The following is a 13,930-nucleotide window of genomic DNA, read 5'->3' as shown; positions in this document are numbered from 1 at the left end:
ATCTACGTGCCCAAAAACTAAAAAATGAAACACAAACAACAACTCATTTGACATAAAGAAATATATACCATTCATCCACTAGATAACAAGTTCATAAAAACATAGTTTAATCTGTCGAGTCTTATAGCATATATTTCTGAAGTATAGAATTATAAATTGCGCATAAACAAGTCTTTGCACAAAAACACAATGATCATAAAGGTCGAAGGAAAAATTTGGCTAGAGTTTCCAAAATACAAGTACCAATTAAAGGCATAGTTCTATGAGCAATTATCTATATTCTTCTTCCTAATTTTTGAACCCTTACAACAACAAAAAGAATCCCTTAAATAAGCCCAAGCAACGGCTTGGCAAAGAAAATAGAGAGAGTGCTTGAAACTACAAGAATTGCTAGCAATGTTGTTAGCAGCCATGAAACGGTCTCTCTAGAACTAAAACGGAAAAGATTTGGCCTATCGTGCAACCGCTATTAGATCCTATAATGGCGGATCAAAACAAAAGAATTTGCAACCACCATCGAAACCGTAAGCTACTGGAGACCAAAACCTGTCTCCTTAGGTCAGAAAACAACAATGCTCGTCGATTGTATCAATTCCAACATGGCAGTAGGAGGGAGCGTTTAGAGGATGCAACAAAAAAGAATAGAGTACCTCGCGAGGAATTGCCATTTGGGATGGGTGGAAACTTGCGAACACATGGACTCGAAGACGTGGGCCCACCAAGACAGCAAATAAGGCACACTGCCACATGTCAACACCGCTCGGCCTCATAGCAAAGGGAAAGAAGGAGCTCCAACACTACGAGTCGTGCGACCACATAGATGCGGGGAAGCAAAAACTCTTCGAGAAAAAAGGACTAAGGCCCAGGTAAAACAAAAGAAGTTAACTCCCCAAAAGGGTAGGGGAGACTTAAAGTCTACAAGAAGTTTTCAAATTTGAGCCAAATTCAAAAACTGGAAACATTCCAAATTTTGTATTTTGAAGTTTCCCACAATTTTTTGTCTGCACCTATCTTCAAATTGAATCTTTCTTAAAATTATCAGGTTGGCTAGAAAAAGAATTATAACAATTCTGAAAGTTGGAATTTCTTATTTTCCCAAATGGGTATCCAGAAATGCAAAAACATTAAAAGAAAAACTAACAAAAGGCAAAAAAAAAATTGGTGATGTAGGATTGCTCTTATACCACCAGATGCTCCAACATCAGATTATCTTTGTCGAAATGGTATTCAACATCATCTCACTATTTTAGGTACTCCTCACCGAAATAGTGTTGTTGAAAGAATGAATAGAACTATCATGAACATGGTTCGTGCGATGTTATATTTTGAAGGCATCAATATATATTTTTGGGCTAAAGTAGGAAGAATAACAATTTATCTTCAAAATAGATCCCTATTACTACACTTCATCAAACCATTTCATATGAAGTTTGGTTTGGTTATCCTCCATTTGTTTGGCATCATCAAATTTTTGGCTCCACATTTTAAGCTTTGATTCCTAAGGAAAAAAATAAATAAGCTACATCATCAAAGTTATAAGTGCATTTTTCTTGGTTACTCTAACTCTTCAAAATCCTATAGGTTGTATGATGAGAACAAGAAATAGCAAATATTGAATGTCAATTAAAACAAATTGATAAAATTGCAAACTATTCTCCTCGAATAAAAAATCCTTTTGAGATTTTACACTTTGGGGGAAGCCAACTCATTTAGACACTTTTGATGGACTCATGTGAAAAATATATATCCCAAGTTGTCCCAGCTTAAGTTGCTCCATCTCTAGATTTGCAAGAAGAAGCCTCCTCTCATCATGAACTTCCCTCTATTGATGAGCTTGAAATTTCAGCACCATTATTTTGAATAGATGGGAATACTAAGAGGGGGAGAGGAGGGGTGAATCAGTATTCCCTAAAAATAAAAGCACTTTGATATTATGAAACTTAATTTGATCTTAATTAACCTTAGCATGTAGTGATGTATGCAATTGAATTAAAATACACAACATAAACAACCGAAAGAGAGAAACCAATTTTTTATGTGGAAAACCCAAGTGGGAAAAACCATGGAGATGGTTAACTCTCAAGATAATATAACTAGTTACATGGAAATACAAAAAAGGCTCACTACCAGAGGGCTCACTGTCAGAAATACAACAACTCACTGTCAAAAAGCCTCACAAGAAAAAGAGAAAGGAATTAACTGAGAAAATTGCATCTACATATGCATGGGACCAATTTCTATTAAGCTCAGACAACACACCAACTGCTTGTAGTAGATCCAATTAAGAAACTCTGCAACACACTACGTTATCTGCCTGCTCCAAACATACTATACTAAATCCATCCTTTTTCTCAAATGTCAACACTCTCACTTTGTCGCTTACCACCATCTTCTTATTCGCACACCCTTACTTTCTCTCTCACAAAACACAACATGAATACATGTGTGTGTGTTTGTGTCAAAAGGAATATACACCAAGTCTGCCTCAAAAAAGTTTTCTAAAATGATTCTTCAACAGTCAGATCACACATTACAATCATCGGAGTAAAACAACAACATAATCATTCAAGGGCATCCTGACTCGAAATGAGCATATCCTCGAGTTTCCACAATAACATGCTACTAGAGCACAATGATCATGGTCCAACTCAAGAAATTTTACAAGGTTAAAGATATGTGTAACAAGCCAACGAAAGGTCATCATTAGATATCCAAAGACCAAAGGAAACCAGAGCACTTAGAGCTTCTAAACACTGCATAACCGAATATATTTTTAAAGAACAACACCTAGATCATAGCTTTTGGAGCACAAAAACCCTGAATATAGTAATCTCAAACAATGATAATAAGCATATAAAAAAATTCACTACTATATCTGCATCAAGACAAGAATGCAAAGGACTACATATCCGAAATAAGTCAACTGCATGAACGACTGGAGCATGAAGCCAATTTTCACAACCAACACCAAATCTCTCATATTAAGATATGTGTATCCTCTTACTAATAACACATATTTTTGGAGCAATAAATATGTCTACAATACATTAGCAACAACTAGGATCTATAATCTATATCGTATATACCTATCTTCCACTTTTCTGTGTCATGTATACCTATCTTCCACTGTTCTAAAACATGCATACCTATCTTTTACTCTTTAGCATCATATCTGGACCAATCTAGATCACCAAGTTTGACATAAATGATAGCCAAAACATGTATTTATAACACATTAGTCACAAATGAAGCATCTAATCAAGAAATAGACACACCTTTTATCCAACCATAATCTTCTCATAAGTGGGCAAAGAAAGTCCAAAAAAATTTGAAAGATTAAAGACCTCATGAAATTGGTAAAATGGGTACAAGAAATTCTTATAAAGCAAGGCTATAGGCTCAATCAAATATTTTAGATAACTTGGAGTTTATTGATGAACTCAATCTCATGATAAACTCATAACCAACTTTGTATAAAGAAGCTCAGAATATTACAATCTAGCATAAATCTTTGTAAAATCAGTATAATGCACTTTTGAAAAATGGCATATGGGAATTGGTTGATCCTCCACTTGGTTGCAAACATATTGGTTGCAAGTGGGCTTTTAGAAACAAATATAAAGCAGATGGTTAACTTGACAAACACAAAGCCCAACTTGTTGCCAAAAGTTATGCTAAAAAAGAGGGTATAAACTATATTGAAATTTTTGCACCTATAATAAAAAGGACTACCATTCATGCTTTGTTGGCCCTTGCAGCCCAAAATGGGTGGAAAGTTCATCAAATGGATGTCAAGATTTCCTTCTTGAATGGTGATCTCAAAGAAACAACATATTTGACTCAACCTGAAGGCTATACAATCAATGGTAAAGAACACCAAGAATGCAAGCTTGTAAAATCATTGTATGGTTTAAAACAAGCCCCCCAAACCCGGTATGAAAAACTTGCCAAGAATCTCTTGAAGTTGATTTTTAAGCATTTCAAATTTGATGATGTGGCTCTTTTTGTTATAAAATTTATAGCATTGTTGTCTATCTTGTTGTTTATGTGGATGATTTGTTTATCACTAGTAATAATGAGGATCTAATGTTCAAATTGTTGAAGCATAATTGAAGCAAGGTTTAAATATGACTGATTTGGGCCATCTTCATTACTATTTGTGTATTGAGGTGATTCAAAAACTAAATTATATTTTTCGCACCCAACAAAAATTTACTAGTTAACTTCTCAATATTTTTGGGATGGCTGATTGAGAACCTCATAGTACTCTTATGGAGAAAATTTTGAAAGTCACATCAAATGATTCTTTAGTATTGAATGATGCAACTACATATAGACAAGTTGTTGGCAATTTGATTTATGCTATAAACACTTTGTCCAGATATTTCTTTTGCACTTGGATTTCTTTCTAGATTCATACAACAATGCCTAGAGAAATTCATTTGCTGGCAGCCAAATGAGTTTTTCAATATAAGACATCACAATTTTCTATGGTTGGATATTCTGACTCAAATCATGCAGGTCATTTAGACGATGGAAAATCTACATCTCGCTTTAATGCATCTTGGATCTGCTATCATTTCTTGGAAATCTAAAAAGCAACTAGTGACAGCTCTTTCCTCTATAGAAGCTGAACATATGGCCACGTTTTAGACAACTCAGGAAATATAATGGTTTCAAAATATTTGCAAATACCATAAGTTTCATCCACACCACTCTTTGTTGACAACCAATCTGCTATCAAAATAGCTAAAAATTTAGTCTTTCATGATCACACTAAACACATCAACACCAAGTTTTATTTGAGTGGTGTTAGTGTAGGTCTCAAATATTATCCTACCACATATCAGCCAACTGATATTCTTACCAAGGTATTGGATAAAGAAATGTTTGAAAAATTCAGAAGAATGCTTGCTTTAACCCCTCCAATTAGGTGGTGTTAATATGTAATTATTGGGGGTTCATTAGGGTTCATTAATATTAGTTTAGTTTTCTATTTTTTTTGGTTAGTTTGGCAGTTTGTGTAATACTTTTTTTCAAACTGATCACCGCCTCTCCTATATTTGTATTAATTTTTTATTTTTGTATTTGTTCGATTTCCATTCAATAATACATAGCTTCAACTCTATGTTTTTCTTATCCATTCAATCTTGGCTCGTCACACATCATCATGCATTGTAGTGCATAGTCGGAAAACTTATTTAACTTGTAGTTCTAAAACAAAACTAGTGAAAACTCTCTCAACTAACTATTAAAACATTGCATGACAATGAACATGACAAGGTATTTTTGTGGCTGTGTGCATGGTTATTCTCTGATTAGTAGAACTAGATGAGCAGCAGATCAACGTCATTGACCAATAGCTATTTATATTAATTATATATTTTTTTAATATAAAGATAGATGAATATAGTCACATTTTATGATTTATGCAACATGGAGCCTTATTAACATATTCGAAGAAAAAAAATTAATCTAATAAATAGAAAGAGTTATTAATTTAGTGACTTGAGGCAGGTCAACATCATCTTGTTTGTTTCACACATGAAAATGTTTGTAATCATCCATGATAAGCTCCTAGTCTATAAGAATTGCATCATCATTAGCTCGTTCAAAATTAGGAGGTTGATCAACAATCCTAGGAGAGCAAATAAGCAAAAACAATATTTAATGACTCAACAATAAAGTATTTAGAAATAATTGTAGTTCTTTTAGCCTTATGGTTAGAAAAATTTCATTCGATTCAAATTATTAGAGAGATTAGCATTTGACAAAGTCTCAACTAGCAAAAGGAAGGCCAAGCTTAAACAAAATACTCTAAGAGATTACTTTTTTAGATGGTTCATCTAAAATCCCTCTAGCCAAATTTCAACAAATACTTTAATTAAGTCATAACCAAAAAAAACATCAAATAGTATATATCCTAGCTACAAAGCTTTAGCTCACTGGAAATAATAAGAGATGAGCTAAAGCATCAATATTTGAATAATTTGCCTCATTTCATACATTACAATTTATATATATGTATATCAACCATCCAATGGGAGGTATAGATTATTTTACTAGGTTAGATGCATTGAAGCCATTTTGATTATTTGACAGAGTGTGACTCAAATTTTGATGGATTTTTTATCCACAAGGGGTTTCTCCATGTTATTTATAGCATCTCCATTATTACAATATTGTTCTTGATTTCTCATTCTTATTTACAATCTATTTTTGTGCAAGTGTTAACCAAATTAATTGCTCTCATAATTTATTCTATGTAAATTATATAAATTAATAAGTAATTTAATGTATAACCTCATAACTTATGGATCATTAATTATAGAATGGCTAGAAGGCACTTAAGTTGCCTATTAAACGTACCTAATAGAACACCATTATCCATCACCTCAATCCCTTGATGTTGTTGCTTTACTTCAATAGAAAATATACTTGACTAAAAGAGTTTGATATATATTGATATCCATAAAAAAAAAAAAAAATGTGCATGATATGACACTAGCTATTATTCCTACAAAACTACATACTAAGATATCCTAATACACCACATCTTTAAAAATATACTTGTTTAAAATAGTTTTAACATCTATTGAAAAAGAAGGTACAATATGAATAGCTAAAACAATATTTTATAATAATAAGACATCATAAAACACGATGCCACATCTCCATATGATAGCATGATATTATTTATTAGTATAAGGAATAAAAAAATGTAGAATAAAGAATTTATTCTTTTATTAAATCCCATAATTTATGATGATAAAATGGCACGTCATTTCTGAAAAGATTGCCAATTAATGCAATTGGAGGTTACAAAATAAAGATGAAGAGTTTGTGCACCATTATTAACCAGAAACCTTTTTCCCTAAGACTAGCGTAGAGAGATTGACCGGGTAAATAAATGAAGAATTTCCCCTCCAAATCTGGCGTGAAATCATGGCATAAACTTTTTCAGTGGGATGGGTTCTATCCCAGAACACATATGCGCTTGTATCATTGCAAAACAAATTCTCTGGTGTCGTCTTTCCACAGCTTACTTGTGCATTAAACAATCCTGATCCACAGCATGCTGTATTTGAATTGTTAAATCCTGCATCCAGAAATTTACCTGAGATTTCTTTTACTTTTAAGCTACCCAATCATTAAAACCCTAAAAAATAAAGCTCTTTATGTTTGAGAGACTGGGTAAGAGTGTAGTTTACCATAGGCTTCAGCGTTCTGAATTATGTTCAGAAAATAATCATAACTGTTTAGCCGGAGGATGGTTACTCCAGCTAATTTTTTATTGAGGCGATCCACAAGTGACTTCATTGCAGTGTTATATGCCACAACCAGCTGGTTTGCGCTCTCCAAACATTCACCTTTGGCAATGCTATATCCAGCAAGTCTGGTATAGGGAGTGCATCCTACAGCTGAAATGTCCACTATAAGGAATTTTCTTGCCCCAGCTCGATAAAGCCTCTGTCAAGTCACAATCCAATAATGATATTCTGTTTCCACAAAATTATAGACCTTCTTTTAGATTTTGCTAAGTGAGAATTTTGAAACTTACTGCTATGTACTGATCAAATTTGGTGAGGAGCGATGTAACGAACTGTTGAGGAGTAGTAGTGTTTTGAAAAGTTGTGTTGGCAATATAGGCTCCAATATCGTTGCCTCCAGCCGTAATGCAATATAAAGAACTGCTTATGTAGGATTTCGCTTGTGCAGCTCCAGATGGGTGTGTCTTCCTCAGAATATAAGAGAAGTGTTCGAACTGAAATACTTGGCGACTCAGTGTGATAATATTCTGTAAGATTGAAGAGGATTAGAAGAGCAAAGGAAAAGTTCTAATTAAATCTATACAGTTAATGGTATGTTTAATTATTATGCCGATGCTGATGGGCATAATTCTATAATGGCAAATTGACATGGATATTCTTATGAAAAAGAAAGAGCAATTTTTTTTAAAGAGTTTGAAGTATTTAAAGCAAAAAGTGGCATGCAAAAGTATTATTAGATTTGTTGGGTACATGAAGATTACTCTGTTAGATTTGAAAATGTCAACATACATATCTTTGGTGAAAGGGCAATTTTTATTACTCAGAAACAATTGTTTTTTTTTCTCTCTGTCTATATTTCTAATTAATACAATTATTTTAGGGAAATTCGTAAGGGAACCCTTTTAGGAGCAGAGGTTCCACGTTAAATGCCTTTCATTTATCACTTAAATAAATCAGCAGCAATCAGGTTAATTTCGTAACTGGATTGCGAATATTCAGTGGAAAAGAGCTCTAACACTATATTGAGAAAGCAAAAAAAATCAGACTCTGCTGTTAAAATAAGATTCTGTATATGCTTAGAATCAAGGAATTTTCTCATTAATCAACTCAGAAAAACAGCGTACATATAGAAAAAAAATAGAAACTGAAAATAGCAGCATTTAGCAGCTGCGACCCAGAACTGAGGATGACATTGGGAATATGCTATTACAAAATAAACTTAAGCTAACTGCAAGCTAACAGGATAGCGACTGAACCATGTATTACGCACTAGATTCATACATAATAAAAAATTGAAAATATTATAATAACTAATTTATGCAAAATCTAAGATATCTAAGATACACGTTTGACTGTATTCTAATAACTAATTTATGCAAAATCTAAGATACACATTTGACTGTATTTATTAATTGAATGAAAATTAAAAACCTGGTGTATTCTGATTTTTAAGTCTTGTAACATGAATTGAAATGCATGGCGAGAGACTGCCATGCATGCATGTCTTCAGTTACGAGGCTGATTGGTTTGAAAGTACGAGGAGACGATAACTAATTTGAAGTCAAAAAAAAACGTCAGTGAAATTTTAAGGCTGAAAACGAAGAAAAAATTGCAACTTTCCTTCCCAACGAAAGGATCTATGCCACAACAAAAAAAAAAAAAAAAAATTGTTTTATAGGACATTCAATCTATTTAGGAGTTGAATTTAAGACTGTCTATTTGTTGTCTGGGTGTTTGAATTTCAACGCTCCTCCTGAGCAACACTGTAAATATTTAGGAATATTAACATTGTCTGATATTGTTGAGCTGGGATCTATACCATATTAAACTTTTTATCAATTAACTAAAAATCAATTGTAAGTCTTCTCCTTTATAAAATTAAGTTATAAAGGAATTTTAGTGACTTTCCCATCTTCTATTTAATTGGTTCATTTTTTAACGCTCCTCCTGAGAGTGATCAACACTGTAAATATTTAGGAATCTTAACATTGTCTGATATTGTTGAGCTGGGATCTATACCATATTAAACTTTTCATCAATTAACTAAAATCAATTGTAAGACTTCCCCTTTATAAAATCAATTATAAAAAAAAGTACAGGTAACTTTATCAAGATGTAATTGAGGAAGGTCAATCACTCCATAACACAACCTACTAAGAATCTGTATCTGACGCATCCATAACAACCCACTAAGCGTATTCAATCATTTAATCCTGTATTGATGTCTTACTGAGGTATTTTACCAAAAGAAAAGATTCAGAAAGATACCATACCTCTCCAGCTCCTGTTGAATCAAGCAATCCGCTACTTCCTGATGCGAAATTTATCCCTCTGCTAAAATTTGCCTTTGGCTGCAGATATGGAGGGACAAAGGGTAACCCCAGATAGGTAGCTGCAAACATAAATAGATAATAGACGATTAATGGGCAAAGCTGAAATTACATTTTTGTACAATGGGTAAAGCCAAAATTACAGACTAAGTAGACTTGAGTCTAAATCTGAAATAATGAATGACACCAACCCAGGAAATCGAAAGTGGTACGGCCATTGGTGAAGCGACCAGTTGGGTGAGGGAAAAAGGAAACGCCATATGGTGTGAAATTTGCACGCGATTTAGAGTGTGGAATGTAATTATTGTTCCCTGCATCTCCTAACGAATCACCAAACACAAACATGGCTGGCACATAACCCCCTTTTTCAGCTGCAGCCACACAACTGATCATCCATAACCCAACTAAAATACCCACCAATGAGCTCTCCATTATTATCTCAATCAGCCAATTATCCCAGATCTTCTGCTCAACCTCCACTATACTTCCTTATTGATGAGAACAGGCTATCGTATTTATAGAGAGCATGCTTAATGTCTTCTTTACATGTGTTGAAAGATTAAAGCTAACAAATACGACCATTTTCATGTTCAAAAATTCAGGAATAAAATAAGGTCGAAGATGCCAAATACAACTCTTTCCATGTTGATAAGGTCACCTTTTTGATGCGAATATATTCACATGTCTAAAGAAAATAATGTGAAAAAGCATTCCCTTCGTGTTAAATTTTCATCGGTTGTTTCCGTGGGAACGCCATTTTCAAACTCTTGGACAGAAGCGAAAATATAAATTGAAAATCTTGGACGGAAGCGAAAAATATAAGAGTAAAGGATGGTTGTTTAATTGAGTATAGTTGGTGAGAATAAAGATAAATTTCTCGATTACATTATTTGGATGGTTCAAATTTTTAAGAGGTATGGTCAAAATAGATTACTGCCTCGATTCGCAGCAGGTAGGAAATATATTATTGCAGTGACTTTGTCCATTTCTATTGAGACTATTCTAAATAGGAATAACCGAGATCGTTTTCTGTTCAGAGTATTCTATGGGAATTTCTTAAAAGAATATTAGATTACCGGCTAGAAAACATTTCAATCATGACTCAGCAATTCATTTAAACGTGATAAAAGAGAGTCAACAATGACTCTGCATGTTGTCATGTGTAGGAATAAAATAACATTGAGCATTAAGAAAACGGGTAAACCTGACAAATACTTATATATTAAAATACATGTTCAGGATTACAATAAGAAATAAGAAATAAGAAATAAGAAATAATCATATATATATATAACATTTTAAACTTATTTTCTTAATGACATAATGTTATTATAAAAAAACAAAGATTTGAAACACATATATATCTCTTATTTATTCAATTTATACAAAGCATTACATCTTGCCTCGTTAGAGGTCTTTCTTCTGACTTAATCATTCTCATTACCAGCTGCATTTCAAACACCAAGAAGATTGTCTTTTATAGACTTCGTAGTCCCTAAAAATAAACTGTAATATGCTCCTAAAAATAGGAGAGAGAACTATCAAAAGACTCTCTCAATATGCACATCATCATGCAGTGTCATGCATAGTCAGACAGCTCTTTTAATGATCCCCTCTTGTTACAACGACCGACCTTTTTTCTCTTTTGATTCATACCATTATACAATTATTCTCTATTTTAATAAGATGGACATGATCAATTATTATATCAATTATTAGCAGACAGGAACGACTTTTTCCTTAAATTTATTGCCTCAATTCCCAGCACATATTAAATATATATTATTGCAGCGACTGACTTTGTCCATTTCTGTTCAGACTATTGTAAATAGGAATAAACAAGATCATTTACAATTTCAATTCTCAACAACTAAAAAAGTGATTATCGTATTTCTGATTGAATATTAAAGCACCAGCTGGAAAACATCTCAATCATGAGTCAGTAATTCATTAAAACGTGATAATTGGGTGTCAAAAATGACTCTGCATATTGTCATCTGTGGAATAAAATACTCATTGAGCATTAGAAGACGAGCAAAGCTGCCAAATACACATATTTCTAAAATTGTTCAGGATTAAAATATGATCAATGAAAGCAGAGAGAATAAAAATAACACTTATGCTACAGCAAACAGATTTTTTATTGATCATCATAATAAATTATATTGCCTCCTATTTCTAGAGTGTTTCACGCCAACTAAAGAGTAGCAGAGAAAACAAACAAGAAGTCTCTTAATATGAGAGAAGTACAAAACATGGAGAAAAATGGGCAGAAGTGGAAGGAGTTTGAAAGAGTTTTTAGGAAACGTGGAATGTATAGTACCAGATTCAACATGTGCAAGAAAATTTAACAGCAGTGTAGTCATACTTCATGATTTACGTAACAGAGAGTCTTATTAGTGTATTCAAAGAGAAAACATTAATCTGATAAATAGAAAGAGTTATTAATGCAGTGACATGAGGCAGGTCACTATTATCTTTTCTTTTCTTTAACATATTAAGATGTTCCAAATCATCTATGATAAGCTCCTAGTCTATAAAAGTGTCATTATTATTAATTTCTTCAAAATTAGGAGGTTGATTAACAACCATGGGAGGGCAAATAAAGGTAAGATGAGAAAAACTGTCACTATCTAGTTAACTAAGAGCATTTCTATCATATGACTCAAAAGAAGCTAATGACTAATGAAAGGACTTGGACCATCTATGAACATTGTGAACCCATTGTTTACATTTAGGCATGAGTAAGAAGCATGTGAATAACAAGAATCGTGTCTACAAGCATCATAACTCTTAGAAGTTGTTCACACAAACCTCTCTTGGAGGATACAACTTACAAACAAACAATGTAAATTGCTTAAAAGATATCTCTTGGGATTTAAAACCTATTCATATTGATGTACAAAGGCCTAAGTAATTGAAAGAAATACATCTAAGAGTTGAGAGCAATCTTTGATGCACTTGATCATCTACGTAGTTAGATGGACTCTTAGAGACTAAAAAGATCCTTAGAAACTCTTTTCTTACCTGTTAGCCACCAACAATGGACTTAAACTTGGGCTACTTTGGTAGGCTGATTACCCCATAATCTACTTCTATTAACAAAGTGTAGCCACACAAAGTTGTAGAGAGATAGTAAAAGATTCCTCTTCTAGCTCAACATTGGCATGACAAAGTTATGTGGTGGTGATGTCATATGCCTAGTTGCAAAAACACACTAGTCAGCACCAATAAATTCAAATAGAATGTGATATATGCTTAAGCATATTATTCTACCAGTCGACGAGGACATGGTTTTGTATTTCATACATGTCAAATGTCAACCAAGGTAGTTTAATGACTAAACAAAAAAGTATTTAAAAATAATTGCAGTTTTCGGGTCTTGTTGATAGAAATTATCATTCAATTCAAATCATTAGATAGAATAACATTTGATAAAGGTTCAATTCACAAAATGAAGACTAGGTCTAAACAACATACTCTAAGAGTTGATTCTTTCAAACATCTGAAATCACTCTAGTTTCTTTAATAAGGCCCACCTATTAGTTTGATTTAAGATGCATCACTAAAGATAGACAAAGCCTGAAGTGTGTGTTTAAGCCAAATTCAAAATGGATACCTATCAACCTTTGGCACTTATTCAATGAGATATCAGCATAAGCTCATGTTCCCTTATCAATAACAAAACTATTCATAAATGATGAAATCTTCCATTAAAAAAATTATGCATGAATGATAAAATCTTCTAATAAAAAAATACAAAATGATCAGATAGTAATTTATATAACTTTCAACACCAAAATAAGTCATTAATATGACCCACTCAATAATGTGATTTAAGATGAACCACTATATATAATCAAAATCTAAATGTTTCTTTGAACCAAATCCAAAATAAGCATCCATCCCTCGGCGAAAAAAAAATGATACTTCTTTATTAAATAAATAAAACTATGATGCAGAAATTTTCTTTTCTCTTATCAGTATTTGTAGAAAACAGGTTTTTAAAAAGTTAATGGGTCCCTCTGGTTACAACGACCGACTTTATTTTCTCTTTTGACTCATACCATTGTACAATAAATCTCTATTTTAATAAGGATAGACATGATCAGTTATGATATCAATTCTTAGCAGTCAGGAAAGATTTTTTCCTTAAATTTATTGCCTCGATTCCCAGTAGCTAGCAAATATATTACATCAGCGACTGACTTTGTTCATTTCAATTCTCAACAGCTAGCAAAGATTTTATTGTATTTCTTATAGAATATTAGAGCACCAGCTGGAAAACATCTCCATCATGACAGCAATTCATTAAAACGTGATGAACGG

General features: G+C 32.8%; 1 protein-coding gene across 1 annotated transcript; it reads right to left on the bottom strand.

The window, feature by feature from the left end:
- Positions 1-6,782: 6,782 nt before the first annotated feature.
- LOC131049819 (GDSL esterase/lipase At4g16230) lies at positions 6,783-10,136 on the bottom strand. Its single transcript, XM_057983902.2, has 5 exons — positions 9,793-10,136; positions 9,545-9,663; positions 7,562-7,798; positions 7,212-7,470; positions 6,783-7,099 (listed from the first exon to the last, which is right to left on the bottom strand). The coding sequence occupies exons 1-5, from the start codon at positions 10,031-10,033 to the stop codon at positions 6,855-6,857; spliced, it is 1,101 nt and encodes a 366-aa protein (XP_057839885.2). The 5' UTR covers positions 10,034-10,136; the 3' UTR covers positions 6,783-6,854.
- Between the last annotated feature and the right edge of the window lie 3,794 nt (positions 10,137-13,930).

The sequence above is a fragment of the Cryptomeria japonica genome, chromosome 7 (assembly GCF_030272615.1).
Source record: "Cryptomeria japonica chromosome 7, Sugi_1.0, whole genome shotgun sequence".
NCBI lineage: Eukaryota > Viridiplantae > Streptophyta > Pinopsida > Cupressales > Cupressaceae > Cryptomeria > Cryptomeria japonica.
This window is presented reverse-complemented; position numbering and strand designations above follow the sequence as displayed.

Excerpts from the sequence above, each read along its gene's own strand:
- LOC131049819 (XM_057983902.2), bottom strand. The coding sequence starts at position 10,033 with ATGGAGAGCTCATTGGTGGGTATTTTAGTTGGGTTATGGATGATCAGT. Across the intron at positions 9,664-9,792 it reads TACCACTTTCGATTTCCTGG|CTACCTATCTGGGGTTACCC; the intron begins GTTGGTGTCATT and ends TTATGTTTGCAG. Across the intron at positions 7,471-7,561 it reads AATTTGATCAGTACATAGCA|AGGCTTTATCGAGCTGGGGC; the intron begins GTAAGTTTCAAA and ends GTGACTTGACAG.